Genomic DNA, 27,341 nt, shown 5'->3' with positions numbered 1-27,341 from the left:
TGTTCAAACCGATTTACGTACACCTCCACTAATCTTTTAAAGCCTAAAGGCTAAAAATGTCTATTGAATAAAAACTTAAATGACCACCACTATGACAAGTATTATTGCTGTAAGCCTGTAACTAGCATTATACATAAATCTTTTTCACTTGAAATAAATTGTAATACATATAATTTATTCAATTAGAATTTAATTCTACACCTTTTATAATTTATACTGTATGCGAATAATCTTTAGTATTTAGTAATAATTCATAATTCCACATAGTTTTAATATTTATTGAATTACTTCAGATCAAATTGTCTAATAATATATTCTTCCATGAGTATAATTATTTAAAAATCTTAAAAAAAATAAAATAAAAATGCAACTATCTCAAGCACTATTGAACACATAGGAGAAAAATTCAACATTCAAATTGAAGTTTTCTTAACAGTTGTTTTACAAAGAAGCAGGCAGCAGTAATCAATTAATCATCCCAAAGATTTACCACAACACCATAGAAAGAACTCTTTTGCTGAGGGAAGAAATAAGAAAATATTGGCTCAGCAAATCGGCCCCGTAAACAACCTGCATGAAAATTTGAAGAACAGCAGAAAAGCAAAGATGTACAAATGGCGACAATTATCAGCAGATGCAAAGAGAAAGTAAGATTGACTGGTACCTTCAATGGATCTTAACTCTCTTCATCTATCAGGATAGTAGAATCATTGCCAACTCCAAGGTCCATTAAAGAAGCCATTTCATCGTCAACCAACATTGGTAAAGGGAAGCCCTAAAAAATTCAAAGATGTAAAACTTACCCAAGATAAAATTCTGAGGCAATTGCAGTTTTTTCTATGTAAAATTCTTGCATATTCGAAATCTAGACATGTCCGAGATTTGGGAGAAAGTCTTATAATTGATAAAATGTTGTCAGAATGACCATAGGTTCAGCATGTAGGAACATCCTGGTTTTAATTAATCACAATGCTAGGGGTTTTTATGATCATTAATGTTTATAAATAGAGTGGTGGTTACGACAAACCTCTTCCTGAAGAAATAATTTCAGTCTGATAGACTTCAGCTTGAAAAAGCTTTCACATAGACTCTTTAGCTTCCCAACCTGAAATGAATATACCAATTAGAAGTGAATTCTAAAAAAGTATTGAGCACTATAAGTGGTTGTAGAAGAAGGTTGGGGATATAACTGTGGTAGTGGCCGGTAATTTCTTCGTCAACGGAGGCTTCTCACCAATTGATGCACCTACACATTTGAGGGTGATAGCTGCATACAGTATAAGATGAATGCCAACACTGAAAGTCCATAAAAGAAGCTAGAAAGAAAATCTAGGATTCATACACAGAAGTCCTGATGCCATCTTTTGGGGTCCTGCGGCTCCAATTGACGGCCTTTCATCCTCAATTCCATAGAAATCCTTAAGTTCAATAAACCTGTATTTGAGTTTTCAGTCCACAATTAGGAGGAAGAACATCATTACTGAAACAAAATAGTAACGGAGAAAATATTCCATCACGTTTGTGATAGAGTTTAGTGGTCAATGTTAAGTTTGATCCTTTTGACAGGAGTATTGAATACACCATATTTTATCTGTAACCCTTCTCAATGATAAGCTGACAAATAGAGGAATTGAACTGGCTATGGTCGATAACAAATGCTTCACTGAAGTAAAATTACCTAGGATGCAGCTGTTTTATTTCTTCAGGATTGTCATGCAACTTTGACATAACAAGGCGAACATACCTGCAAGAAAGATTCTGGATCATATTGTGTTCTAGTGAATCAACAACAATGAGCTTAGTTAGATACCATTAATATCTAAGTTTTCTGTTCCTCTCTCTAACATAACACACTATAATTTTGCAATACCATTTTTTCTATAAGAAACAAGAAACATGTGAACATTTACTAACCTGTTAAATATCTAAAAAATACTATGTCCCATATAAAACTTTTTTCTATTCCCCACTTCTTTTCACATATTTTCCTTCTCTCTCTCTATCTTAAGTGAAGGATGTTGTATCTCTATATAGATGTAAGAAGCAAAAGTGTTTAGATATGCTTAAAACCTCCTTGTTATCCAATTATAGTACTCCATGTAAAGAATTTTCATTAGAATGAAAGTTCTTTAAAAATTGAGCAGTTATTCTTCTACAAGAGTTCTATCTTCTGTGTGAACTTATTAGCTACAAAAATATAATTGCATCTATCCTCTTGTCTAATTTTAAGCCTGTAACCTACCAAACTGGCCACTAATTACCTCACACCTGGCAGAATCTCATCTCAAACCTATGGCTGCCACAATAAAGCTTGAATGCATGTCAAGATAAAATTGGTTAACTGAACATTCAACCTGGTTGTGTCCTTTTTTCTTATGGGCTTTCAGATCTTATCATTACTTTACCCTTAAGAAAATAGCTCCTAACAGCCAAGAGGAAATCTAAACATATAGCACAAGTATTTCCATAAATGTACAAGGGTAGGAAACAAATGGGTGAGGACAGTAGCTTATATTAATCAGAAGAGGTGAGCACTGAGCAAACTGGTACAGAATAAAATATTTACCGAATCTCAGAGTCCTTCCTTTCACGAGGGCTTACCTAAAAAGGTGTATTAAATACAGATGCATTAGATTCACAACCTTGAATAAAAACAAAAAATTGGATACCATCAAAGTACTAAAGTTTTACCTCACTCCCATTTAGTATTTCAATCTTTCCTAAACGTGCAATCAATACAAACCTTGGGATACCACCTCTACCAGGATCTGCTATTGGGTTTTCAGAAAGCCTTATTTCCTTCAATATAAAGAAAGAAGAGTAATAAAAATATAAGCCATTAACCAACCTAGGATTTTGTATATGGATCGTGAACAAAAAATAAGGAGCATACAAGTTGTGTGCATATGTGAGAAAGAGGAAGAGATAGTAATTAGTGCTGTAGTCTTTTAGCATATGACCTGGAATATTGTCAATATTAATGAACATTTTCAAGTAAAAATAGATAACAAGATCCCGAAGATTGTATAAATATCATGAAGTTGCGGTATGTTTTTGGCTCCTAAGATGATATTAAAGAGGTTTTAATATGTGACGGATGAAATAGACATTACCATCAATTTAGGAAATAAATTCAGTGTGTCAATTGAGGCCAGGTCCTCGATCTTATTATTTCCTGAAAAAGCAAAAATCAGAACAATTGCGGAATAATCAAAGAGAAAGGAAGCATCAAAGCTCATTGGAAGTTCTCACAAATTACCCAGAAGAAGGCAGCGCAAGTTCTGAAATGGCATATAGCTTTTCTCATGAGATTCAGATGCACCGAGCAGTTTGCATATTGCATAATCATCAGGGTAATAGATGCGGCTCAAATTGTTGTTGTTCAAATAAAGCTGCTCCAAGCTGAAAGCAGAAACCGTATTTAACAGATCACAGCAAAATTTAGCAACTCACAATAGAAAATTTTATACCAAAATTGCTGATAGAGGAGCAGTCAGTTCTTTCTAACCTTCTTAGCTGAGAAAGCTTTAGGATTTCATTCCATTCAGCTATAGAGTTGTCTTCCAAATTCAAAAGTCGCAAGGTCTCAAATCCTTGAACAACAGGTGATGACACAGGCTAGAAACCAGAGCATGAATAGAAAGAGTCATTGAACAAAAAGATTGAGCTTTAAAATTATTGAAAGGCAAACAACTAAAGTGGATAAAGAAAGCAGAGATGAGCAGAGAAAAGACGAAATCCAAAAATATTTCTTGTTTTCTTAGAAAGCATGGGATCTACATAGACATACTCCACGAACTGTTGCTCTACTCCAATACTATTTATTGTTCATACTCATAATAGTTTCTTCCAAAATTATTTGGTTGTATATTTTTTCTTCGGAGAATAAAGATTTGATTACAGAAATAATATGATCAATGAACTATTTTCTCCCCTATCTCTACCTAATAGTCTTTCTTTATCTTCTAAAAGAAAAAAAACATATTATGAACTCTTCTCTCTCTACTTTTCTTTCTATCTCTCTAGTTTATAGCACTTTTATAATTTTCATTTTCCATCCATAACAAGATTGCAATCATATGATAAATTTATGCATAACAGCCACCCATTATCTTGGTGAAATTGTATTAATTTGGCAAAATAAATTCTCAAAGATAAGGACAAACAATAAAATGCTTAGCGGGGTCTAAATGAGATTATTGAGTGACTTTGAGGCCATAAATTAAGGTTTTCCAACAAGCACTACCTGTATGGCACTTATATTATTTCCCATGAGATGTAGCTCTTCAATTGCTGGCAATGAAGGCTTGATTATTTCAACCTGAATATCAAGAAAAATATGGTATTTCAAAATTGAAGTATATGAATAAAACATGGAAAGAAAAGAAGGAAGGAGAAAATAACCTACCTGCACCCAATTTATACCAGTATTGTTTAAAACTAAAATGCAGATGCCTTTTAGTTGTGGCAGTCCAGAGATATCCTTTGACATTATATTATTAGAAAAATTGATAGCAGTGAGACCTGGTAACTGTTCACAGATGGCACCAACAACCTGCAAGGAAAGACCAACTCAAACAAGATACCAGGCTATGCAACAGAAGCAACTTTTACTCATAAAATATTCTAGAAAAACATTAGTTTATATGCCACTAACACCAGCGCAAGCTCTTCAATAAGCTTTGAATAAAACTAGCCTCTCAAAAATCGGATTCATCTGCTACAAATAATGAACTTAATTAAAAAGAAATTCTAATGTTTACCATCTATTATTGCCAACAAAAAAGGCATCTGCACATTGTGACAAGGAACTACAAACTCGCCAGATGTATATTTCAATATCCGGAAAACAAAATTTTATAAAAGCACCTCAAAGATGTTGGAACAAGTCATCAACTACAAATTGCATTTCTTTTTACCCTTTTTTCCCTTTGGGGGAGGATGGAGACTTGTTGTGAATACTCACAAATGTGTACTGAATAGGATTTTTGCAATGAGAACCACGGAAAACATACATGGGCCCTTAATTTTAAAACTGTAACAGCAAATTGCTTGCTGTAAGAATATCATATTTCCTACTTTTTCGCATAGCACATCAAACATCAGCTACCTTAATGGTGTGATTTCTGATGCATCTTAAGGTGTTAAAGCCTCAGTTCAATTGTTTACAATAAGCCAATTTGTCAAGTGGTGAATCGGGATTTAAGAAATTTCAACAAGGATAGCCTCATATAAAATTTATAGAAAAGACCATGAATTAATCTATCTAAGAAAGTATATAATTTGGCAAAAATAATAGTTCACAAATGACATGAGTACAAACTGTGATGCAAATAGCAGAAATGTATATATTAGTGGAGAAACACATAAAACAACTCTTACAAGCTACATATTGCAGGAACACACACCTTCCATTCTGAAAGCAAATTTCCAGTCAAGTCAAGCTCCTTTAGTTCTACAAAAGTTTGAATATCAGAACTAAATATAATCGCCAACTCAGGCAAAAAAAAATTTGAATCATTTCAGTCATTAATTTTCTTTCAACAAACAAAAAGGAAAAGAAAGCAACTTACTCGGCACAATAGTTCCAATATCAACTCCAAGAGAGCTAACACCCATAAAAGATAATGAGGCACTCTTCAACTCTTCAAATTTACTTAACTTATCTTGAATTTTTTCTTTACCCACAAATTCAACTGACACACGTTTGTTCGTCGCTGATAGAACATACATTTCATCTACAAAATAAGCCAATTCAACAAGAATTTAGCTACATTACCCAAAAACAAATGCTCATAACATTACCAAAAACAACAGAAATCACATGGAATGTGCCACAACATAATTGGAAACTCCATTGTCAAAGTAAAAGAAATATAAAGCAACACAGCATTGCTACATTTTACCAATCACATTATTGAAACTAAATAGTAACGTTACCTGACCAACATCCAACTACCCACTTTAACAAATAAACTGCCATGTTACCGATTGCTAAAATCCCAATAAAACGTTAACGGAATGAGCATTTCGCAAAGCCACAACATCAGTTTGTAAAGAGTTACCTCCATCATTTTAGAAATTTAAAACCTATAATCTGAAAATTTTATCATTTTCGAACTCTAACTGACACAGTAACATTACTGGAACAGTATCATATTATTAATAACATTTATGGTAAAAATAGAATATAAATGTACATTATATACAGTATAAACCATCATTTATATAATTATCATTTTTTTTTTCACTGTAATTATCTTGGTAACGTTACTGAACCAGTAGCATAGAATTTACAATTTAACAAATGTTCCATTCTAAAAAATAATAATAACAATAAATAAAAACAAAAATAAATTAATTAAATTAATCACTGACCTTCTTCCTCTTTACTAGCCTCGCCTTTGTATCTGAGTTGAAGAGCTTCAAGCAACGAAATACCTGGACTCAAGTTCTGGACCCGAACAAAGGATCCGGACTTCTCTGATCGTGCATTGAAGTAACGGACACCGTTGACGGAGCCGTCGTGCTTACCGTTGCCGTCGCCATCCCAATCGACTCCGATCCACGTGCCTGAATAGCCCTGCACTTCTCCTACGTACTTAACCGTACCGATTCGACGCGTGTCGTTGGCTGAGTGAACTCGCTGCCCGAGTTTGAATGAATCGGCGGCAACATTACTGGAATTGCTCATTTGAACTCAGAGAGTTTTCCCGATGAAAACAAGTTCAAATCACTAAAGAAGAAAGATATTAAAGCTGTTATCAACAATAGCCAAATTTTAATTTTAAGGGTATTTTTGGAAATTACTCCATTTTCAAAACTTCTGAGAAATAATCAAAGTTTGATTAAATTGACGAAAATATCCCTCCTCCATTTGATAATGACGAATAAATTATTCCTGATTTGACAAATTTTTCTCCAGAGTAATTTAGTTAAAATAAATTGTAAAAATTTTAGCAAAAGATCATCTTGTAAATAGACTAAATTTGAGAGAGATGAATAAATATATTAATATTAAATTGATCTCACCGTAAAATAAATAAATAATTATGTGGTCACCATCTTAAGACTCCAAACACTTAAATGGACATTATTTATTATTATTCTTTTGTCTTTTTCTTAAGAGAGGGAGAGCCCATGCATAATTCTATGCCATGAAACCAAATTCAAAGATAAGAAAAAAAACGAATCAAACACAAACAAAAGCAGATAGAGTAGAGCTCTGAAATGAGCTGCTCATTCAGCCTCCAATCTCTCAAGGCTTTGCCATCTCTTTCCTCTACTCAATGCAGAAGAAGAACAAAACCATCTCCTCTCTCCATTACATCTCTACAAAAATCAACCAACCCCATCAAGATTAATAAGGTAACTCAACTTTTCCCTCCTCCTTTTTCTTCTTTGAATCATGAGTTTCACAAACTAATTTCATGGCAGAAACTTCTTTCGAGCTTACCCCAGAAGGCATTTCACTTCTTAGATGAGAAAAAATCTGGATTGGCAGTTCAACTTGGAGCTATACTTTTGGCTACTGTAAGGATTCATCCATTTTAAATTTTTTTTTTTTTTCTTTAAGCTTAAATGGGAATTGTTAATTTTGGTTAATCAGTTTGAGCAGCCAGCAATTGCAGTAACTGGAGAGAATAATTATGATGTAGATTTGGTCACAGTTATAATAAAACTTGGAATTATTGCAGTTTGGTACTTCCTTATCATGCCGGTGAGTATTTTTTTTTTTTTTTATATATATTATTATTATTATGTATCCTTTTTTTCCGATAAAATGTTGAATTTTCTTATATTTTGCTAATCTTATAGTTGCTTAATTAATGGCAGCCAATTATAATGAACTGGCTTAGAGTAAGATGGTATAAGAGAAAGCTACTGGAAATGTATTTGCAATTCATGTTTGTCTTCCTGTTCTTCCCAGGGTGAGTTTTTTTTATTTTTTATTTTTTTAAGTAAGAAATGTTAATGTTATTTTATTTAAATAGGGATACTGATTTATTAAATTCTAATTTACAGGCTACTGATTTGGGCACCATTTCTCAACTTTAGGAGACTTCCAAGAGATCCATCAATGAAATATCCATGGTCTACACCTGAAGATCCTTCATAAGTTAAAAATTATTATTCGAAGTTTCCCTTTGCCGAACCTGAAGATTATGAATAAAAATTAATTGTACTATCAAAATCTTGAGTTTCATATATTGAATGTAAAGACATGCTTATTTTAGTCACAATAATTACTTGAAATAGAGATCAAAGATTGACACAAATGGGTAAAATTTAATCGTATGGAAATTTCATTTCTCAGAGGCGTTTCTAAATGTATCTCACCCATTAACTTAATCATTCATATGATTAGAATCTACAAGCAAAAAAAAAATAATGAAATAAAGTTATCTTTTTTGCGTAAGCCACCACGTAAATGGGACGATCTTCTTCAACCTTATTTTCCAGGGAGATGCCGGCTTTTTTCAAGCAAAATCTAAAGGCCTGTATTCTGATACTGTATTCAAGTCATCAGATCATTTCATGTCCCTAAACAACGGTAAAATTAAAAGATATTCCCCTTTTGCCTTGGTCAGAAGCAGAAAGTTCGGAAAGAAGAGAAGAAGCTAGTATTGGTAAGAACAAAACGATGCTTTGCATCAGTAATTGCGACACACATAAAACATCATGCTCAAAAAGATCCGTGGGAGTTGAAAGCTACAGAAATTTTCTTCCAATCAAGGGACTCCATGTTCGGGGACATGAAAGCCGCACCCACAGCCAATGCAACAGCAACGACGGCAACGCTTTTGAGGCAACCATGGCCGCTTGACAACTTTCCCAATATATGTTTACAATACTTGTCTGAATTCTTGAAGAGTGCTAGGAGTGCAGCGTCGGCCCCACCAGCAATGGCATTCTCATTCTATAAAAAAGAAGTTTGAAAAAGGGCATTAGTTAAGTTAACTATGTTTGCATAATCATTAGAATTGCAATTGAGATGGTCGTGCAATGTTAAATATCCTAAAATAATAGAGGGCTACCTTCTGCCTAAAGCTCTTGAGGGTCGTCTTCAAAGAGTCGAAAGGTAAGAGTTTTGAAGATTGCTCTTTCCATTCACCAGAAAGCTTTTTCAGAACAGCGACACTAGCTTCTAGATTGTCCTGATAAACCTTGTCCTGTTTATATGCACGGTATGATAAAAAGAATATGTAAATTCTACATGGCAGAGCCAAAAGAAGAAATGGAAAAAACTGCCATGAACAAAGAGAGATAAAAATTAGAACAGCTTACCCACTGCTTGTAGCAATCAGCATTTTGCGTCAAACACCAGATGAATATGCCAGCTGCTTCATTTGATAACTCAGGAGTGCCTGTAAAAGACAACTATCTCAATATAAACTTCAAAACCTATCATCTTTCAATATTTTCTTAGAAAACAACCGAGATGAAAATGTAATTCAGGTTTGCATACTTTCTCCCGCTAGTTTGACAGAAAAACTCAGTATCTGCTGTGAAACTTGTTTCATTGCTTTGCTTCCAGTGGCACCAGCAAGAGCCACCTCTCTTAAGGTGGGATATATTGCCTCAAACCTTTCTGTAGCCTACATGAATCATCACATCCAAACAGAAGTTTGAGCACCAAATCTATATATATAAACCCAGACTGTAAATGCCCGTTGCCAATACACACCTTTACTCTAGCTGAAGATGTAGGGAATGTAAGTCGCAACAGTGTCTCAAGGGCAGCAGGTGGCACCATACGCTCCCCCCTTCTAACTGCTCCATTCACTAAGATTGTACGAGCCTTTGGGGTAGATAAGATTCTGCAACCAAAATACAAAATGTCAGAAAGAGACAAGAATTTGAAGTGAGAAAATATTGTAAACTTTAAAACCCTCCATACCTCTCCACAAGCTGCAAAATTATGTCCCTGAACAGTGGATTGCAACTTTTGCTACCAACTACAGGCAAAAGATTATGTGCCCATGCATACAACCCAACAGCCAGATCCCCTTGAGAAGCCTAGACAACAAAATTTTGGTAACTGGCATAAGAAGCATATATATGTTGGGAAGATTAACAACTAGCATAGTTTGTTTTCCAAGTAGATCCCTTTGTTATGCTAATACATAGTTGTTTTTCACTAACCTGTGTAATCATCCATACAATAATTGGAAGTTTATCTTGTCCCTGATACTTTTGACTTTCCCTCAACATTGGTAGAACACTAATTAAGGCATCAGGTTTTCGTCGCAAAACCATTGTCAAAGCCACAAAAATTGCAACCTGCCATTTCAATAATACATTACTTAAATGCCAATCCAATGTGAAAATGTTTTAGGATTCATTTACAAGCTAGCATTTGATTTATTCCAAAGACAGCTCACAATAAATTGGAGTGTAAAGGTAGCACAAGAAAGAATTAAGCAATTGAAATGGTCACAGCTTAATATCTTAAAATTATAGGTTCACTCTACAACTTAAAACTCTAATATAGAGAGGGAAAAAAAAAAACTTATGCTGCGTTTGTTTCGTTATTTCACCACTATCCTGTCCTTATTCCAAAAACAAATGCGTGTTTGTTTCCCTATTTTCAAAATCATATTCTAAATTAAGAAACCTTTTTAAACCCCTTAGGTTTGCTAATTGACAAAAACACCCCCAACAAAAAAATTTATAAATTGACAAAACACCCCCACCCACTCATAGTTGTCAGATTCCGACAACCACCATTGGTGGTGGCCAGAATCTGTCACAACGACGCACTACCGGCCGGAAATGTCTGGTAATGAACCGATCAGGTCTTCTTCGGCCAGATCTGGCCGTCAACGACGGCAATATCTTTGGTCGTCGACGACCTGAATCTGGCCGAAAAAGGCCAGATCTACGAACGACTAGCCAGATCCGGTCGGTCGTGCGCCGCAACGCCAGATTCCAGCGCTGGTGGCCGGAATCTGGCCACTATGGGTGGGTGGGAGTGTTTTTGTCATTTTACAAAAATTTTATATATTTGGGTGTTTAGCTAAATTAGCAAATCTAGGGGTTTTCTTTGTTAATTTTTAAATTCTACCTCGTAATAATCACCGAACTCTATTTAACAATAATATTTCAAAAATACTACTCAAAATAATAAAACAAACACACCCTTAGCATTTAAATGGCAACAAAATCTAATGAGCTGCCTTTATTTAATTGCAAACCAACCGCAATGAATGACTATAAACAAAGTCCACAGACCTATCACAAAATAAAATTTTCCATTATGCACAAACAAACATATACTCTAAACAAAAATCAACAAAACTAGCAACAGTTCAGCTAATTTTAAAAGCCCTAAACATCTCTTGGAGCAAATAATATCAAAGCCAAAAATTGTCGATCCTAGCAGTTAGTTATTCATCTCTCGTTATAAGTGATTATAATCTCATTAGAGAATTATGGAGAATTGGTGTCACCTAGCTTAGGCCTCAATGGAAGAAGATAAAACTTCTTGCATCCAAAATGCAATGTGGCGTATAGCAAGTACATTGAGAATAACCAATCAGCTCACGTTTGTGAAAGTTAATCATAATTGATCAGCTGCATCCTCTAACCCTTTATCTAAAGGAGAAGGCATAACAGAGAGTGCAAAGCATTCACTTCTAATCATTAAAGGTTATCTAAATTGAAAATATCAAATCACCAATTATAAAGTCAACACCGGGACATCCTACGAAATTCAAATTCAAAGCTGTAGAACAACAATGAAAGATCTTTTAATGAAAGGTAAGCTCATTGGTTATTAGAAATAGACAAAATTTTGAAATGATCAATTGTTATTTTTATCATTAAATTTGACAATCATAAATTGGTTCTGAAATATGGCAAATGTAGTCTTTCATTTGGCAAAATCACTACTCTCATAAGTCTGACTATGTCCATATGCATTAGAAGTAACACTATATTTCTCAATTTATCTTTCAAGCTGCCCTAGTTAGACAAAAATGTCAGCATGAGAGAACCTATTCCATGACAAACTCACGGTTCTTACTATTAAAGAACCTGTTTCCTGGGTTAGAATAGAAGAAACCCTTCAAACCTACTAGCAACATTTTTCAAAGTTAATCTTTTAATTGATCCAAGTTGGAATCCAATAATTGATGTGATTATGAAAGTAGCACTCCAACAAAAGTCACAAACATGTATAGGGTTTAATTTTATAAAAAAAAAATTAAGTATATATATATATATATTGCATTAAGAAAAATTCAAAAAATAAAACCGCATACAGTTTTTTAACAAAAAATGACTATCTTTAAAAATAATCTCACATAATCTTAGGAAAAAATTACATGTTTAAAGATATAGATAAGAGAAATGAGCTATTAGCTAACAAAACGATAATAAATATAGGCAACCATTGGTACTGCAATTATACATAACCATCCACCAAAATCATGCATAAAAAGACAAAGACAGATATAAGCAAAAGCATCCATGGCAGAAAGTTTTACCTGGGATTTTGAAGCTTGTTGCACGACCTTCTTAGAACCCTTTGCACCAGCATGATGGGCATCGAGGTCAACAAGAATGCTATCCAAAGACCATAATACAAAGGACGAAAGTGCTTCAGGGGATCGTTGGTTGATCCAGTCAATTGATGTCTTATAAACAGCATCCGAAATGTGAGAAATGGGGATCTGTTATAAAAATATTAACCAATTAGGTAAACAAACTAGCAAAAAGAGAGGGAAAAAAAGCTCAACGGTTCCCCTACAGCCAGTAGGGTTACCAGACATTTTATTTCTCAATGAAATATCCCATTGACAACAACCCCAACCACCCCCCCCCCCCCCCCCCCCCCCCCCCCCATGTGCCTCCTCATAACCCAACCCTCAAACAATTCTTCAATTTTACAAACATTTGAAGTTCGACATCACATGTAAGCTTCATAAAACAAAATCACGAAACTTACATCAGCATCTTCGCCACAGTGTTCTCTTTGAAAAGCTTCATCCAAGGGAACTGAGACGCACTGACCCCGAAAATGCCCTCCCGAAATAATCGCAAACCTCATCATTTGTATCTCTTGCTGGGATCCATACGTGCCCTAATCAAACAATCCAATAAAAATCAACGGATCGAAACGAATCACAACAAGACACGCACAATTCGCAAACCATTTCCTTCCTTACCGATATATCAACAAGAAATGCGGCGAGATCGGCCGGTCAATCTTGGCTGCAGCTTCCGCCACAGAAATCTTCGGCTTCTTCGGCTTCTTTTGCTTCACCTTCTTAACCTCCTCGGCCTTGCCGTTTTCGGCAGCCTCCGCGTCACTCTCGTCTTCGTCCTCGTCGTCAGATCGGTGTTTCGATGTCACTTGAGGCGTGAACAACAGCGACGTTCGCCTGCTGAGCGCTGACCAATCACGACGTCGTTCCTCGGCTTGCTGCCGAGTTACGGAACACACTACTCTTATCTCCATTAACGAGCCGTTAGTACGAGCGGTAACGGCGGACGGATCGGCGTTAGGTTTAGCGGCCTTGCGCTGGCGCTTGACGACCTTTTGCCAGCCGTGATCGTTGTTGTTATTGTTGTTGTAGTGGAGTTGCTGGTGATCTCGGGAATTCGTTGACGTTTGAGTCGACAAGAGCGGGTTCCATGCTTGTTTTGATTTTGATTTTGGTGAGGTTTGAGGATTTATTTGATTTTGTTTTCGTTTTTCTGCTTCTGTTTTTTTTTTTTTTTTTCGATGGGGAGAGAGAGAGAGAGAGGGGGGAATGGGGATGGACTTGGAGTGGGGCTTTAAAGAGAGAGTATTTGTGGCGTGGAGAGGAGGATTTATGAAGTAACCTCTGTTTTTGCCATTTGTTGGGTGCGAAATTACAATATTGCTACTCTTCAAATTAATGATCCTCATTTTTGTTTTTATTAATTTTCATACTTCCCCTAACGTATGACAATATAAAAATATTCTCCTGAGGTTTCAAAAATAACACAAATCCCCTTACTATTAAGTTTTAAGTATTAAAATAAACTACAGGAAGACAATTTAGACCATAATACGACGCTATCCAAATGTCTATGGAGTGAATAATTATTTTTGACCATTACTTATTTTGGTAGATAAATCCATAGAAAAACTATCCCATTATACTATTTTTTGAACCTGAATATCTTATAGTTTTATTCATTGTATTGAGTTTATTCTTGGTTCTTATTATCCACATAATTATACTAAAAATTGACCTTGCAAATTACAAATTAATAGGATAATAATAATAAATTATAAATGCATAAACTTCTAAAGTAATAGCAACTTATTCAAATGACTATTATGAAATAGGGAATTTATTGACACCCCTTAAGTATCGTGAAGGAACATTATTACGCAAAAGTTCCATAAACTAACAATGTTATCTCTTTTGTTACTCTCCACATAAACATATGTTGGATTAATCATATTTGACAGTGAAAATACACACCTTATGAGTAACAGTGTAACCCTTACGAGAAGAACGATGGTAAAGGTATTGCCACGATCTAGTTGTATTTAATTGAAGCAATTAAGTGAATGTCAACTAAATTTAGAGATAAAGTTGTGAATTTATGGAATTTGTAAGAATCTGATTGTGTTTTTAAGAAACTTATGGTGTCAATGTAATTCCTGTAGTATCATTTATCAATCAAATTTAGAGGTGTTGATTGTTAGTTTATGGAAGTTGTGAGTACTGGATTTTTTTTTAAGAATATTGGGATGTCAATTGAAGTTTTCTCTCAAATAAATTATTAGCATCACGTGCCAGCCATAAGATTTAACTAAATTAAATGAAATGTAAAATGGTAACTTTTTTATTACTAAAGTTAGCTTTTTGAAATTTGAATTGCCAATTTTAATAGTTTATATATTTAGAATATTTCCTAGCATATAAATTTTACTAATAAACGTACTCAGTTTGAAATTTTATATGAAGAAATTAGCAAGTGGTTATAATATTTATAAGAATTTTAATGAAAAATTTACAAATTCCAAAAATGTTTTTTTATGGAGGTTAATAAATTTCCCATTTTTAAAATTTAATCTTTATAAAATTTCTATTTTTAAAATCTATTTTTTTTTTAAAGAGTAAACGACTTTTTCCCACCCAAGGTTTGCCTTAAGACACTTTTCCACCTAAAAAGCTTCAAAATACCACTTTTTTCGTCAAAGTTTATATTCCGTTAATACTAAAATACATTTCATTTTTTTAGCCGGTGTTCGACTAGTTATTAAGAGTTAGGATAAGAGAGTTTTTGTAAAGTGGAGGTCAGCAGATTGAATGGTGGTGACCAATTAAATATTCGTCGCTAAAATCAACTAAGAATAAAAAATCCTAATTTTGCAGTGACCGACAATCGACGAGAAATCAGGTGTCGGATTGAGAGGAGTTTTATAAAGAAAAGACCAAAGGTTTAAATGGTGGTGATGGAGAGAATTTTCACCATCAAAATCGACCGGAATTAGCTTTGGGTATTAACGGAATATAAACTTTGGGTGAAAAAGTGGTATTTTAAAACTTTTGGTTTACAAAATCATTAAGGCAAACCTTGGGTGGGAAAAGGACGTTTACTCTTTTTCTAATAACGAAATCAGTGGCCAATTTTAATAGCTATAAGAATGTTTTCTTTTTTGAGATAAAGATATAATTAATAAATTTATATTTTTAGATAATTTATGAAAAAAAGTGGATGAAGTTGAGCAAAGAAAGGAATCGGAGTCAAAGAAAGGCTACGGTAGTTAGTTTCGTAAATCATAATCAAGTTGAAGGGTCCATTTTGAAGAAGGGGGTCAAAAAATCAACGGTAGATCGGGGCCCACGGTCATGTGGGTCAGTCGGATCACATCCACTTCTATTTATAATGTTTAAAAAAATAAAATAATAATCAGGGTCAATCGCATATCTATTGATAGCAATATGGTCGTGCAATTATCATTCACGTTGAGGAGTATCATGATATCATGATATCATGATGTTGACTTGATACAGATTTATTGATAGAGTTTATTTAAGAAAAAAAAAACATTGGGCTTCAGAGTGGGCCAGTCCACTTAGGATTTAACTTGGGCTTCGAAATGGGCCTATCCAATTAGATTCGGAAATATCATTTATCCCCCATCCTTTTGCGAAGTGATTTTTAGCCCCCATCTAATTGGTCTTCACAGCCTGGCTAAGTATATTTCTTCTATAATTAAAAAAAAAAAAAATATTTAAATCCTATTTAATATCGAAAATAACCTTCTAAGCTTAATTATGTTTTCATTTTACACCCTATTTCTCAAATCAAACTTAATTAGGTTTTTTCTTTACACTTTTTTTTCCTCAATTTCCTAAATTCAACTTATTTTCTCTTCTTCGAAATCATCATGTTATGTAATTACTTTATTCCATAGTTTTAATATTATATTTTCATCAAAAACAAAATATTTAAATAAAAACAAAATATTTTAATGACTATGAATATTTAAGATTAGGTTACAAAAATTTAGAGTTACAGTTTGTGTAACATTACATGTTAAAAATTAAAACAAAAATATAAAATAAAGTATGAGTGTATTTAGGTATTATAATGTTATTTCTAGTCATTTAAATTAAGATAAAATATGTAAAAAAAAAAAAAATTAAAAGTGGAGGCTAAAAATCAATTAGGTGGGGTTTAAAAATCACTTTCCCATTCTTTTTATTTCATTAGTCTTTATTTCTATCCAAAATAAAGATAAAAATGGAATTAGAAATAATATTGAAGTATTTTAAAGGGTTATTATCATTAAGAGGATTTAGTAAGCATGGCAATATTCCCCAGAATTTTGAAGACCCATCCCAACCTGCCCCATATGGGGCGGGGAAGCCCTGGTTTTTTTGGGGATTGGGGCGGGGGTGGAGGGAAAAACCCTTGCACTTTCTATGAAATTTCATCTATGTCCCTTAGTCAATTACCATAATGCCCTCATTTTTATTGCATTCTCCATAAAATTCTATCTCTTTTCCCTTCCCACTTTTTCAACTAATTATGATTGAAAAGACCATTTTACCCGTAATGAAATTTTAGGGAATTTTTTTCACACTTGTTCAAGATAACTTTGACAAAATTCAACTAAAGATATTAGGGCATAATAAAGCTACGTACCTCGATGTGGGCGTTATATTTTCTCAGGCGAAAGTACTTAAGAGGATAAATGTGTGACGTTGAGTCTCTTCCCAGCCAATGATGATAAATCACCCAACATATTCTAGTAATCTGCCGATTTAATTGAAGTTCTGTGGGAAGTTTTTGCACACTCAAACAACAGAACCAGAAATTTATGGGTCATCTCAGCGGACCAGTTGACATTATCACTCATCTAATAACATTACGGTGAGAATGACAACCAAGATTGGGACATCGTAATAATCAGCAAACACATCACCAACAAATATACGCACAATTAAACCGTATAAACTAAATAGAGATAAATTGTTACCTCGTTCGATCCAACACTACTTGAAGCCGTCAATGCAAGGGAAGCTACGGGCAACGTTGACCAATAGAGTGTATGACGGATTCCAAGTCTAGAAAAATGTTGAAACTTCCTCTTCTGGTTATGTTGTCTGAGCGTGTGAAAACTCCCCACGGTACTTCAATTAAATCGGCAGATTACCAGAATATGTTGGGTGATTTATCATCATTGGCTGGGAAGAGACTCAACGTCACACATTTATCCTAAGTACTTTCGCTTGAGAAAAGTATATCAAGCATGACAAAAATTGCTTCAACACGGGCTTCGGTCCAAAACTCCAACATGTCCTTTAGAGGTTTGGCAAGAATATATCAAGTTAAATTTAAAAATTTTAAATTCATTTTTAATCTATGACACCGTACTTTTACGCAGGTTTTTTGGGACTAACATATATTAATGTATGTTTGTTTTTCATTACCAGCAAAACCCACAAACGCAACAATTCTTCCACAAGGGACTTCCTCACAAGGAGCTTTATGAAGTCATATTTGAGAAGCAAACTATCATAGGGACATATGCTTACACATCTACGTCTCAACCTGTGGAGAACTTCACATCTTCCGATCAGGGATTGGTTGACATTGATGATAGCGACTTCGAACTTGATCAAGATCAAACGACAGAGGAAAAACAGTCAAACACATCTGGTCATGGAAGACTGAGAAATAGAAGGAAGAGAAGCGGCCTAGGACATGCACTTGTGGATGTCATTGGCAGATTGACAGACGTGCTTGTGGAAAGGAGTATGGAATCTAGGGCTAGCAATCGCAGTCAAGATGAGGGGAACAGAGAGAACACCAATGCTCTATTTGATTCGTATTCCATGGGCCATTGTATTGACAACTTTACGTCTATGCAAGTACCCTCAGAGTTATGCATACCGGTTGTCAAGTACTTATATCAAAATCTAGGGTGGCGGGAGATATTCGTATACCTGCCACCCGAGGAAAAGGCTAATTGGATATAATGACTTTTGCAATTTGTAAATGAGCTTATACGACCTAAGTGTTTCCCCACAGTTTTGTATATGCCAGTTGACACTTATTCCTTTTACAGCTAACCCAAACTTTTTTTAGCACCTTGATTTGAAAAATGTACCCTAATGTTTGTTATTGTATGAATTTATTCATTGTGCTATTGTTTTAATGTGAGAGAACATGTTTCATATAAGTTCAGGATTGTAATTAGAATTAAAAATTAAATGTTATATTTTGGTAAGTACTACAACAGCTGTGAAATGATGGTTAATGTTTTACAAATGTATAGGTTTAGATGGCGTCGTCTAGGCATATAGAAAGAAGACGAAATATTGGTTGATTTAACAATTGCATTGTGCACTATTGCCGCATTGGAAACATACTTCAGAACACATAGGCGTCAATTACGACATACATCTATATTAACTGGTCATGATTACATGTTGGAAGTACTAAATGGTCATGATAATAGAATCTTTAGGAAGTGTCGCATGGACAAAAACTGTTTTACAAACTTACGTTACATTTTGGCACAACAAAGGAAATTGCGAGCAACCAGGAGGATAAGTATTGAAGAACAAGTCATGATATTTTTTACAACCGTAGGTAAAAACGAGACAGACGGTATGATGATGGAGGATATCCTACATTCAGGTGAGACGGTCTCTAAATATGTTGGTGAAGTTTGTGAGGCGATATGTTAGTTGAAGACAGAGTTTATCAAGCCACTTGACTTTAGTGATGTTCCACTGGAAATATCGACCAACCGAAAATATTACCCTTTCTTTAAGGTACTTTTCATTATTTTTTATGTTAGTGGGTAGTTAAGTTCATTGTGTTATTAATGTTGATAGTCTGTTCATATTACTAAAATTTAGTTTTGATGATAGGACTGTATTGGAGTCATTGATGGGACACATGTCAATGCTTGGATTCCATAGGAGTTGGCCGATATGTACCGAAATCGCAAAGGAACGTTGTCACATAATGTAATGATTGTATGCGACTTTAGGATGATGTTCACTTTTGTCGTCACTAGGTGGGAAGGATCTGCACATGATTCAAGAGTTTTGAATTCAGTTCTTGATAATCCTAATTCTGGATTCTCACATCCTCCACCATGTATAAGTACCTTCTTTACGTATTATAACATACTAACTCCATTTTTTAGGCTTTGGAATTCAAATAACATGTGTGATTTTATTATAGGAAAATACTATTTGGTTGATGCGGGTTATCCAAATAGAGAGGGATTGCTTGCCCCTCATAGGCAAGTACCTTACCATCTTCATGATCACTACCATAACCGAAGGGGGCCACAAGAGTTGTTTAACTACAGACATACATCACTTTGCAATGTTGTCGAGAGAACCTTTGGTGTTTTAAAAAAAGGGTTCCGTATTCTCAATGGAATGAACAATTACTCGGAGAAACAAGCTAAGATTATTATGGTATATTGTGTACTTCATAATTTTATTAGAAGGTATAATATGGAGGACCCTATCTTCCAACAGTATACTGAAAATACGAGTAATGAGCAAATATATTTTGATGTCCAAAACGGGACAGAAGATGGCGAAAATAAAGAGGGATCAAGTCAACCGTAACAACGTATTATAGACGACATGCAGATTCTGTGGGATAACATAACGACTAAAATGTGGGCAGAACATATGACTATGTCGTAGTTGTTAATGGAGTATAAGTATACAAACGATTCTACGGGTTGATAATTAGTAGTTTGTCATATATGTATTAATGTTGTGTTTTTAAATAGTAGGATTAGTACTTGAAATTAATATGGGAAATTTGTTTTGCATTTAGTGGTTACGAAATTACCAATCAAATATTTAATATTATTAAAATGTAAATTTATAAGTTTTTAGGTTACAATAATACATTATTTTAACAAAATGCACCAAAATATTGTATCAATAAATCCTTTATAAAAAAATATACCAAACCAATATTCAACAATTTATTCAATTGTAATAACAAAGATAAAATACTCTACCAAATACATTTTATTCAAATCATATTCTCGTAATAACAACCCAACTCAACTCAACAATACTATTTCAAAAATCCTACCCAAAATAACAAAACAAACACATCCCACGGTTGTGTTTAGGGCATTATTTCTACCATATCCTATCACTATCCTATCCAAAATACACATTTGCATTTTATTCTGAAAATCCAATTCTACTTTATTTAACTATTTTTAAATCCCCTAGGTTTGTTAATTTAACTAAACACCCTCTAAAAAAAGTTTAAAAATTGACAAAAACACCCCCACCCACCCACATTTGCCAGATTCCAGCTACCATCGCCAGAAGGTGGCAGGAATTGGTAGGAATCTGGCGTAATGGCAAACTATCGACTGTATCTGACTGGTAGTGCGTTGATTTAGCCTTTTCTGGCCAGATCTTTGGTCGTAGTTGGTCATCAACGATCAAACATAGTTAGATCTAACCGTAGATCTGGCCTTTTTCGGCTAGATCCATCCGACCAAATCCACAATGGATCTGGCCAGAAAATGCCATATCGGCCAGATCCAGCTAGTCGTGCGCCATTACAGTGACTGCCGACCACCCTCCGACAATGTGGCCGACTGTAGACATTTAATGGGTTGGTGGGGGTGTTTTCGTTAATTTTCAATGTTTTATTATAAGGGTGTTTAGCTAAATTAACAAACCTAAGGGGTGTTTTTGTTAATTTTCAAATTCTACCTCGTAATATCCACCCAACTCAACTTTTTGAAAAATCATACCCAAAATAATAAAACAAACACACCCGTAATATCCTAAAAACAATATAGGTATGAGCACTTTATTCACCGATTCCACATGATTGGGCTTTAACGGGCCTACAAAGTTAGGCCCAAATCTAATTGACACACTCATGTTTAATACCCAGAAGTCTAGCAATTGGGCTTTTTAATTTTGTATCATATGCAGTATATGCACGTTATGTGCTTGAAGAAGATGAACAAATTTACAAAATTAAGATTCTCTAATTAAGTTAACATAAAAATTAAAGAAGAAATTTTACTTTGAAAATTGATTATTGGGAAACAATAAGTTGAGAGAAAGAAACTGGGGTGACCTGGATTACAAATAAACCAGAAATTATGTTATAGAGGATAATTACGTATATAAATAGAGTAATGCTACCCGTCTCAAAATATATCTCAAAATTCATATCTTCACAAGTGTGTAATTCTATGTGGTGTCTTTCTACATACAAATAAAACATAGCGGCTGCGTTTGTTTCAGTTTTGGGAATACTACTTTTAGTATTCCCAAAAAAGTTAAACAGTAAAATACCCAAAAACTCAGATTTTTGGGAATACTACTCCCAATATTATTCAACTTTTTTTAAACTCCTTAAATTTGATAATTTAATTAAATACCCCTAAATATTTTTTTTTAAATTACAAAAACACCCCAATAATCCACATTTACCAGATTCCGGCCACCACCACCGGAAAATGGCCGGAATCTGGTAGGATGGCGCACTACCGGCTGAATCTGGCCGATAGTGCGCCGATCTAGCCTTTTTCGGCCAGATCTAAGGCCAAAGATCTAGCCATTGATGGCCAGATCTTTGGCCGTAACAGTCGGTCACGAAGGCCAACAAACGGTCGTCGTTGACCATCAACGAAGACAGTTTGTTGGCCGTCTTTGAGAGCAAATACGGCTAGATCTGGTGGTTGACGGCCAGATCTGGCCGTAGATCTGGCCTTTGCCGACCAGATCCACCGTGGATCTGGCCGGAAAAGGCCATATCGGGGCATGACCGGCAAGATCCAGCCGGTCATGCGCCCATAAGGTGGCTTCGGCCACCTCCGGTGGTGGTGGCCGACTGGGGGTGTTTGAGGGTGAGTTAGGGGTATTTTTGTTAACTTTTAATGTTTTATTATAGGGGGTATTTTGTAAAAAAATAAATATATAGGGTATTTTATTAATTTATAAATCCTACATCGTAATACCCGCCAAATTCAACTTTTTTTTAACTTTTTAAAAAAAACTTTTCCCAAAACCCCCAAATTTTGAACCAAACGGAGCCAGCTATTTTGAAAATAAACTTGACCAAAAATTATATAACATATATTTAAAGATGATTATTTCTACAATAGAGAGATTAAAATAAAAATTACATTAATCCCAAACTATCCTCACTCTTTAGAACTAAGCCTCTCTTCCACATAGATAACATCATTGTATCAAAAACAAACTTAAGCATTCTCAGTGCTCACTGGGAAACACCAATCAAGTTGAAACTTTATAATTCCTGAAGGAAGGCTAGACCAAAGACAACTCATATTATTTGTACTCAACAATTTCACCAAATTATCAGCATCAATTAATTTCCTATTGTTAAGATCTACGAAGCTTTTGACCTTGATATTTTTTAAGTAGTGCCGCCAACATTTGATATCATGAGAATTGCAACAACTCACATCCCTATCCTTCAGCTCGTTATATAATGACTAATATTCAAGCAAATATCAAATAATTAATTCACTTGAAACATTTTCCTTGGGCTTAAATGACTAGTTGGATTACAATCTCTAATCTTATAATAGAAAAGCGTATCATCTAAAGATGTTGTAATTCCTCTTTCATAGAACTAATTTGATTTTAACAAACTCCCTATGGTAACACATCAATATTAACTCCATTGAACATCTCACACACCAAAAATTGACTTAACTTCCAATTGAACAAAAACTGTTCTCTAAAATGGAACACTGCTCAATCCTGGATTTTTCATAAAAACTCCTCTCACCAAAACAAGTACATACATGTTTATCCAGTGAACTTTTCAAGCCATTTTCCAAAGTCAAATACCATTTAAAACATGATTTTCTTTTAACTCTTTCAAAACTGCCAAACTGTTTCCTGGATCAATGTTGCTGACTTGGTAAATTCATAACAATTTGACCTTTAGCTGAAACCTCACAAAACTTTCCAGAATTAAACTAGACACATAAAGGAGTCTCCAGAATTTAAAATCACTCAATTTGGATGAGTAAATGTATATTAAATCAGTTCTTAAAAATGCATGCTCTACAGGAAAACACAAAATTCCAGGATAACAGAGCAGACTTCGAAAATTCATAAAAAATCCAATACTCCAAACTTTTGGATAAAATAAATTTTCAAACAACCCTCAAGAAGTCTAAAACAAAATGTCTAAAATTTAACTTCAATTGCAAACCCAAAACACATATAGAATTTTCGGAAGTTCAGGCTGTCAGAATTTCACAGCGTAAATTTTTTATAACCAAAACCATACTTTAATAATTCTTGGTTCTTTAGGATTAACATATAAGCTCTACCCAAATAAAACTATTGTATTAAATCTCCAATTTTAGTCAACAACAAAAGTCAGCCACCATATCCAACATACTATTTCCTATAATTTCTTTTCTATTCACAAACATTGTGAACATGCATAAAAATGCACATATGCATGTCCAAATTTATCAATATATAGTTGTTAGGGCCAAAAATTATCTTGGGCTTAACGAGGCCCAATAACGAAATAAACATGTCATAGCCCAAGGCCTCAACCCAATCCCGATTGGGCTTACGCTTAAAATCACCTTGTGAACTACCCACTCTATGAGTTGGGCTATCCTATAAGTTAAACTAAACTGGGTTTTAGCCCATTAGTCTGCAACAGTCTATAAATAGGAAATCAGAATCCCATTCTATTTCCTCTTCTACTAAGATTCCAAATCTTACTCAAACTATCAAACGATCTGATAAGGTCAAGAAATCATATCTCTTTCATGATAGGGATTATCTCCCAAAATAGGACTTAGTGTCCTACTAAGATTCCAATCTTATTTAAAGTATTAAACTTAATCTGATAAGGTCAAAAAATCATATCTCTTTCATGATAGGGATTATCTCCCAAAATAGGACTTAGTGTCCTACTAAGATTCCAAATCTTATTTAAACTATTAAACTTAATCTGTTAAGGTTAAGAAATCATATTTCTTTCTTGATATGGATTATCTCCCAAAAAAGAGGACTCAATGTCCTACTAGGATTCCAACCCCTTGGGTTCACTATAAAAACAGAGGTTTGCCCTCTCATTAGGCATGCAATCTCCCATAGTCAATCTATACTACTCAAAACCATCTATTTGCTCCTAAAGTTCTTGCTCCCAAGAACCCGACGCCTCCGCCGTAGTCCTAGCTTTCGACAAGACTCCTGGTAATTCTTCATCTCCATAATTCTTATCAAATAATCTCTTTCAGCCTTGCTGACTTGAATGTCGGAGTGCCTACGGCAAACACCACCACGGTGTTTTCCGGAAGCTTCACGCTTGCCCTTTCATGTGTGCAGGTCTAGCAAATTGTCAGTGGCCTCAACCTCACGGGATCAGACCCTATTTTCATGACGGTAGATTTTTTGCATCTACAATAGTCCACAATTCCATACCCTTCATTCCAACCATTACTTCCACCAAATAATTTCCAAACAAACCAGCCTTAGCGAAATTAGCTGGAATTCTCAATCATCAACCAAATCAAACATGCGGAAACACAAAATTCTCCTTTCCATTCATCAACATTTGGTATAGGCATAATTATTCATACATGAATGTCCACATAGTACCCACACTTACTTCCAAATTTCATTATATATAACATCATTCACATGCATTCCAAAGATAGTTTCCAAAGATGAATATAACCATATCAAAGCTGAAACTTTGGTTGCTAAAAAGGAATCAATACGTACCTCAAATAATTTGTACTGGGCTTCGAATGTTTGCAAAGACAAAGTCCTAGGATAACAAATCCAGAGAAGACAATCCAACAAAATCCTGTATTCTGACGGTGGCACTTTTGTATATAACTCAAGATTCCCAACATTTCAAGAGGGTGATGGAAAACTTTTCCTGAATTCTTCTAACTTAAAAGAACTCTAACAAATCAAAAAACAAAGCAAAACAAAACAATAAGTGGTGGAGAAGGATCATAAACGAATGTAAAAAGAGTGAAGTGAAATACTAATAATTAGTTATATGGAATTTATACACATACCACAGTTGGCCTTACAAATATCCTTAGATCTTCAATTTGATTGGATACTCCTAGAAATTCCCTCAGTTTCAGGCTCCATTGAGTGTCAAACGTAACTTTAGATAAACATTTAACTTGCCATGGACATATTGCATTTATGCGTGAAGTGGGAATAGGACTGTACTCGTAAGTAAAGGAAAGTAAATCTGGAGCATCAAGGTCAAGTGCCTTCATATTAACACAGCTACTAACTCGAAACTTCTTAAGCTGATTACTTGAAATCGTAATTCTTTCAAGGATATTGCAGTACACAAGGATCAAAGCCTCGAGCATGGGAAAGCTTGAGATAAAATGATGAAACTCTTGGTCTGCAAGACCAATGCCCATAAATTTTAACTATTTCAACCATGAGCACCCAACAATGTCAATCACTCTTGGCAATATTTCCTCACTAAATTCAAGGACTAACTCTTGAAGATTAGAGCAACAATTTCAACACTTTCAAGCTCATCTGATCCGATAGACATTATCTTCAGTTTGAGAGCTTTTAAAACACATAATCACTTCAAACCCCAACATTCCGAGAAAAATATTTCTTCAAGGAGAGGGCATTCACTACTAAGCTTCTGGACCATCTCTTCATGTATAAAAACCGAGTCCAAACTTAGCTTTATAAGAGAATTAAACCTTATTGTATCTGAGGTATTCTCCAACCTACAGTTAACTAACTTCAGAGTGGTAACTGATCCAGCAGAAAAGATTGTTTGAGGCAAAGTGTATTGTGCATTGCTTTCTGTAAGGAATTGCAAATCCAACTCTTTAACCCCCTTTTCTATGGCCAATCCTATCCATTTGTCAATGTAAGGAGCCGATTCTTTTGCATCTAGAATACTTAGGAATATCCTAAATTTGTGCATACAAAACTTGAGCTCGCAGAACCGAAGCAGAGAAACATCAACAAATTCCATAAATTCTTTCAAACGATCATGGAGTGCCAAGCTCTTCTTTTCAAACACTGATGTAACATGAGCACTCTCATCTCGAATGAGGAAATAAGTTTGATCAAAATCAAAGATAGGGAAACATATTCGTAACTGATTCCACAATATACTAATTTGAGCTACCTCTTTTGCGGAGAGGTAGGACATAATATGATGAATTATAAAAGGAGACAAGTTTGAAATTCGATCCACTATCTTATCCATTATCTTCAAATTTGTAATATTCACATTCATGATATAACATACTAAATTTTCAAGCTAAACTCTTCTTGGACAAAAATTCGATTAAGAATAACAATATTTAAAAAAAAAAATTACAAAATTGATCGTAATGTAATAAAATTAATCAAGTAACAGATTAACCAAAAAAAGAAAAAAACATAAACAGAGCCTTACTTGTAAATCCGATGCAGAACAGTAGTGTCAACAGTGTTGAACAGAATAGGATGGCCACGCCGTCTAGGTTTAGGAAACAGAAGCTAACCCAAATTTTAACATAAAACACAATGGAAGGTGAGGAGACACAAATTGAAAGAGAAATATTTCAATTTCAATTCTGACCATAATGTGATAGAATTAATCAAGTAACAGATTAACCAAAAAAAAGGTAAAAACAGAAACAAAGACTTACTCATAAATCCGATGCAGAACAGTAGTGTCCAAGAATTGAAATTTCAACAGTGTTAACAGAACAGGTCGCCCACGCCATCTAGGCTTAGAAAACAGTAGCTGACCCAAATTTTAATGGATTTTAACACAAAACACAATGGAAGGTGAGGAGACAAAAATTGGAAGAGAAA

The 27,341-nt window shown here is 34.5% G+C and overlaps 3 protein-coding genes and 1 pseudogene across 4 annotated transcripts; 1 reads left to right on the top strand and 3 right to left on the bottom strand.

Moving 5' to 3' along the window:
- Window positions 1-398: 398 nt before the first annotated feature.
- Window positions 399-6,731, bottom strand: LOC116146522 (tubulin-folding cofactor E). Its single transcript, XM_031431936.1, has 16 exons — window positions 6,379-6,731; window positions 5,574-5,738; window positions 5,409-5,455; window positions 4,409-4,555; window positions 4,247-4,321; window positions 3,509-3,618; window positions 3,260-3,402; window positions 3,114-3,175; window positions 2,692-2,799; window positions 2,567-2,601; window positions 1,679-1,744; window positions 1,343-1,434; window positions 1,191-1,267; window positions 1,028-1,105; window positions 665-775; window positions 399-570 (listed from the first exon to the last, which is right to left on the bottom strand). Exons 1-15 carry the CDS (start codon window positions 6,692-6,694, stop codon window positions 677-679), a joined length of 1,620 nt encoding a protein of 539 aa, XP_031287796.1. The 5' UTR covers window positions 6,695-6,731; the 3' UTR covers window positions 399-570; window positions 665-676.
- Window positions 6,732-7,145: 414 nt separating this feature from the next.
- Window positions 7,146-8,279, top strand: LOC116146553 (NAD(P)H-quinone oxidoreductase subunit L, chloroplastic). Of its 2 annotated transcripts, none has more exons than XM_031431983.1 (5): window positions 7,146-7,368; window positions 7,462-7,533; window positions 7,610-7,720; window positions 7,837-7,931; window positions 8,026-8,279. In XM_031431983.1, the coding sequence occupies exons 1-5, from the start codon at window positions 7,231-7,233 to the stop codon at window positions 8,117-8,119; spliced, it is 510 nt and encodes a 169-aa protein (XP_031287843.1). In that variant the 5' UTR covers window positions 7,146-7,230; the 3' UTR covers window positions 8,120-8,279. The 2 variants fall into 2 exon arrangements, with proteins under 2 accessions (XP_031287843.1, XP_031287838.1); XM_031431978.1 differs by having other exon boundaries at window positions 7,149-7,368; window positions 7,438-7,533.
- A 4-nt stretch (window positions 8,280-8,283) lies between these two features.
- Window positions 8,284-13,465, bottom strand: LOC116146485 (annotated as a pseudogene).
- Window positions 13,466-26,100: 12,635 nt separating this feature from the next.
- LOC116146477 (FBD-associated F-box protein At5g56370-like) lies at window positions 26,101-26,775 on the bottom strand. The gene has a single exon (XM_031431893.1). It carries the CDS (start codon window positions 26,773-26,775, stop codon window positions 26,101-26,103), a length of 675 nt encoding a protein of 224 aa, XP_031287753.1.
- Window positions 26,776-27,341: the final 566 nt, after the last annotated feature.

Source organism: Pistacia vera, unplaced genomic scaffold (genome assembly GCF_008641045.1).
Source record: "Pistacia vera cultivar Batoury unplaced genomic scaffold, PisVer_v2 Contig115, whole genome shotgun sequence".
Lineage (NCBI taxonomy): Eukaryota > Viridiplantae > Streptophyta > Magnoliopsida > Sapindales > Anacardiaceae > Pistacia > Pistacia vera.
Note: the sequence above shows the minus strand (reverse complement) of the source record. Positions and strands in the feature narration are given on the sequence as shown.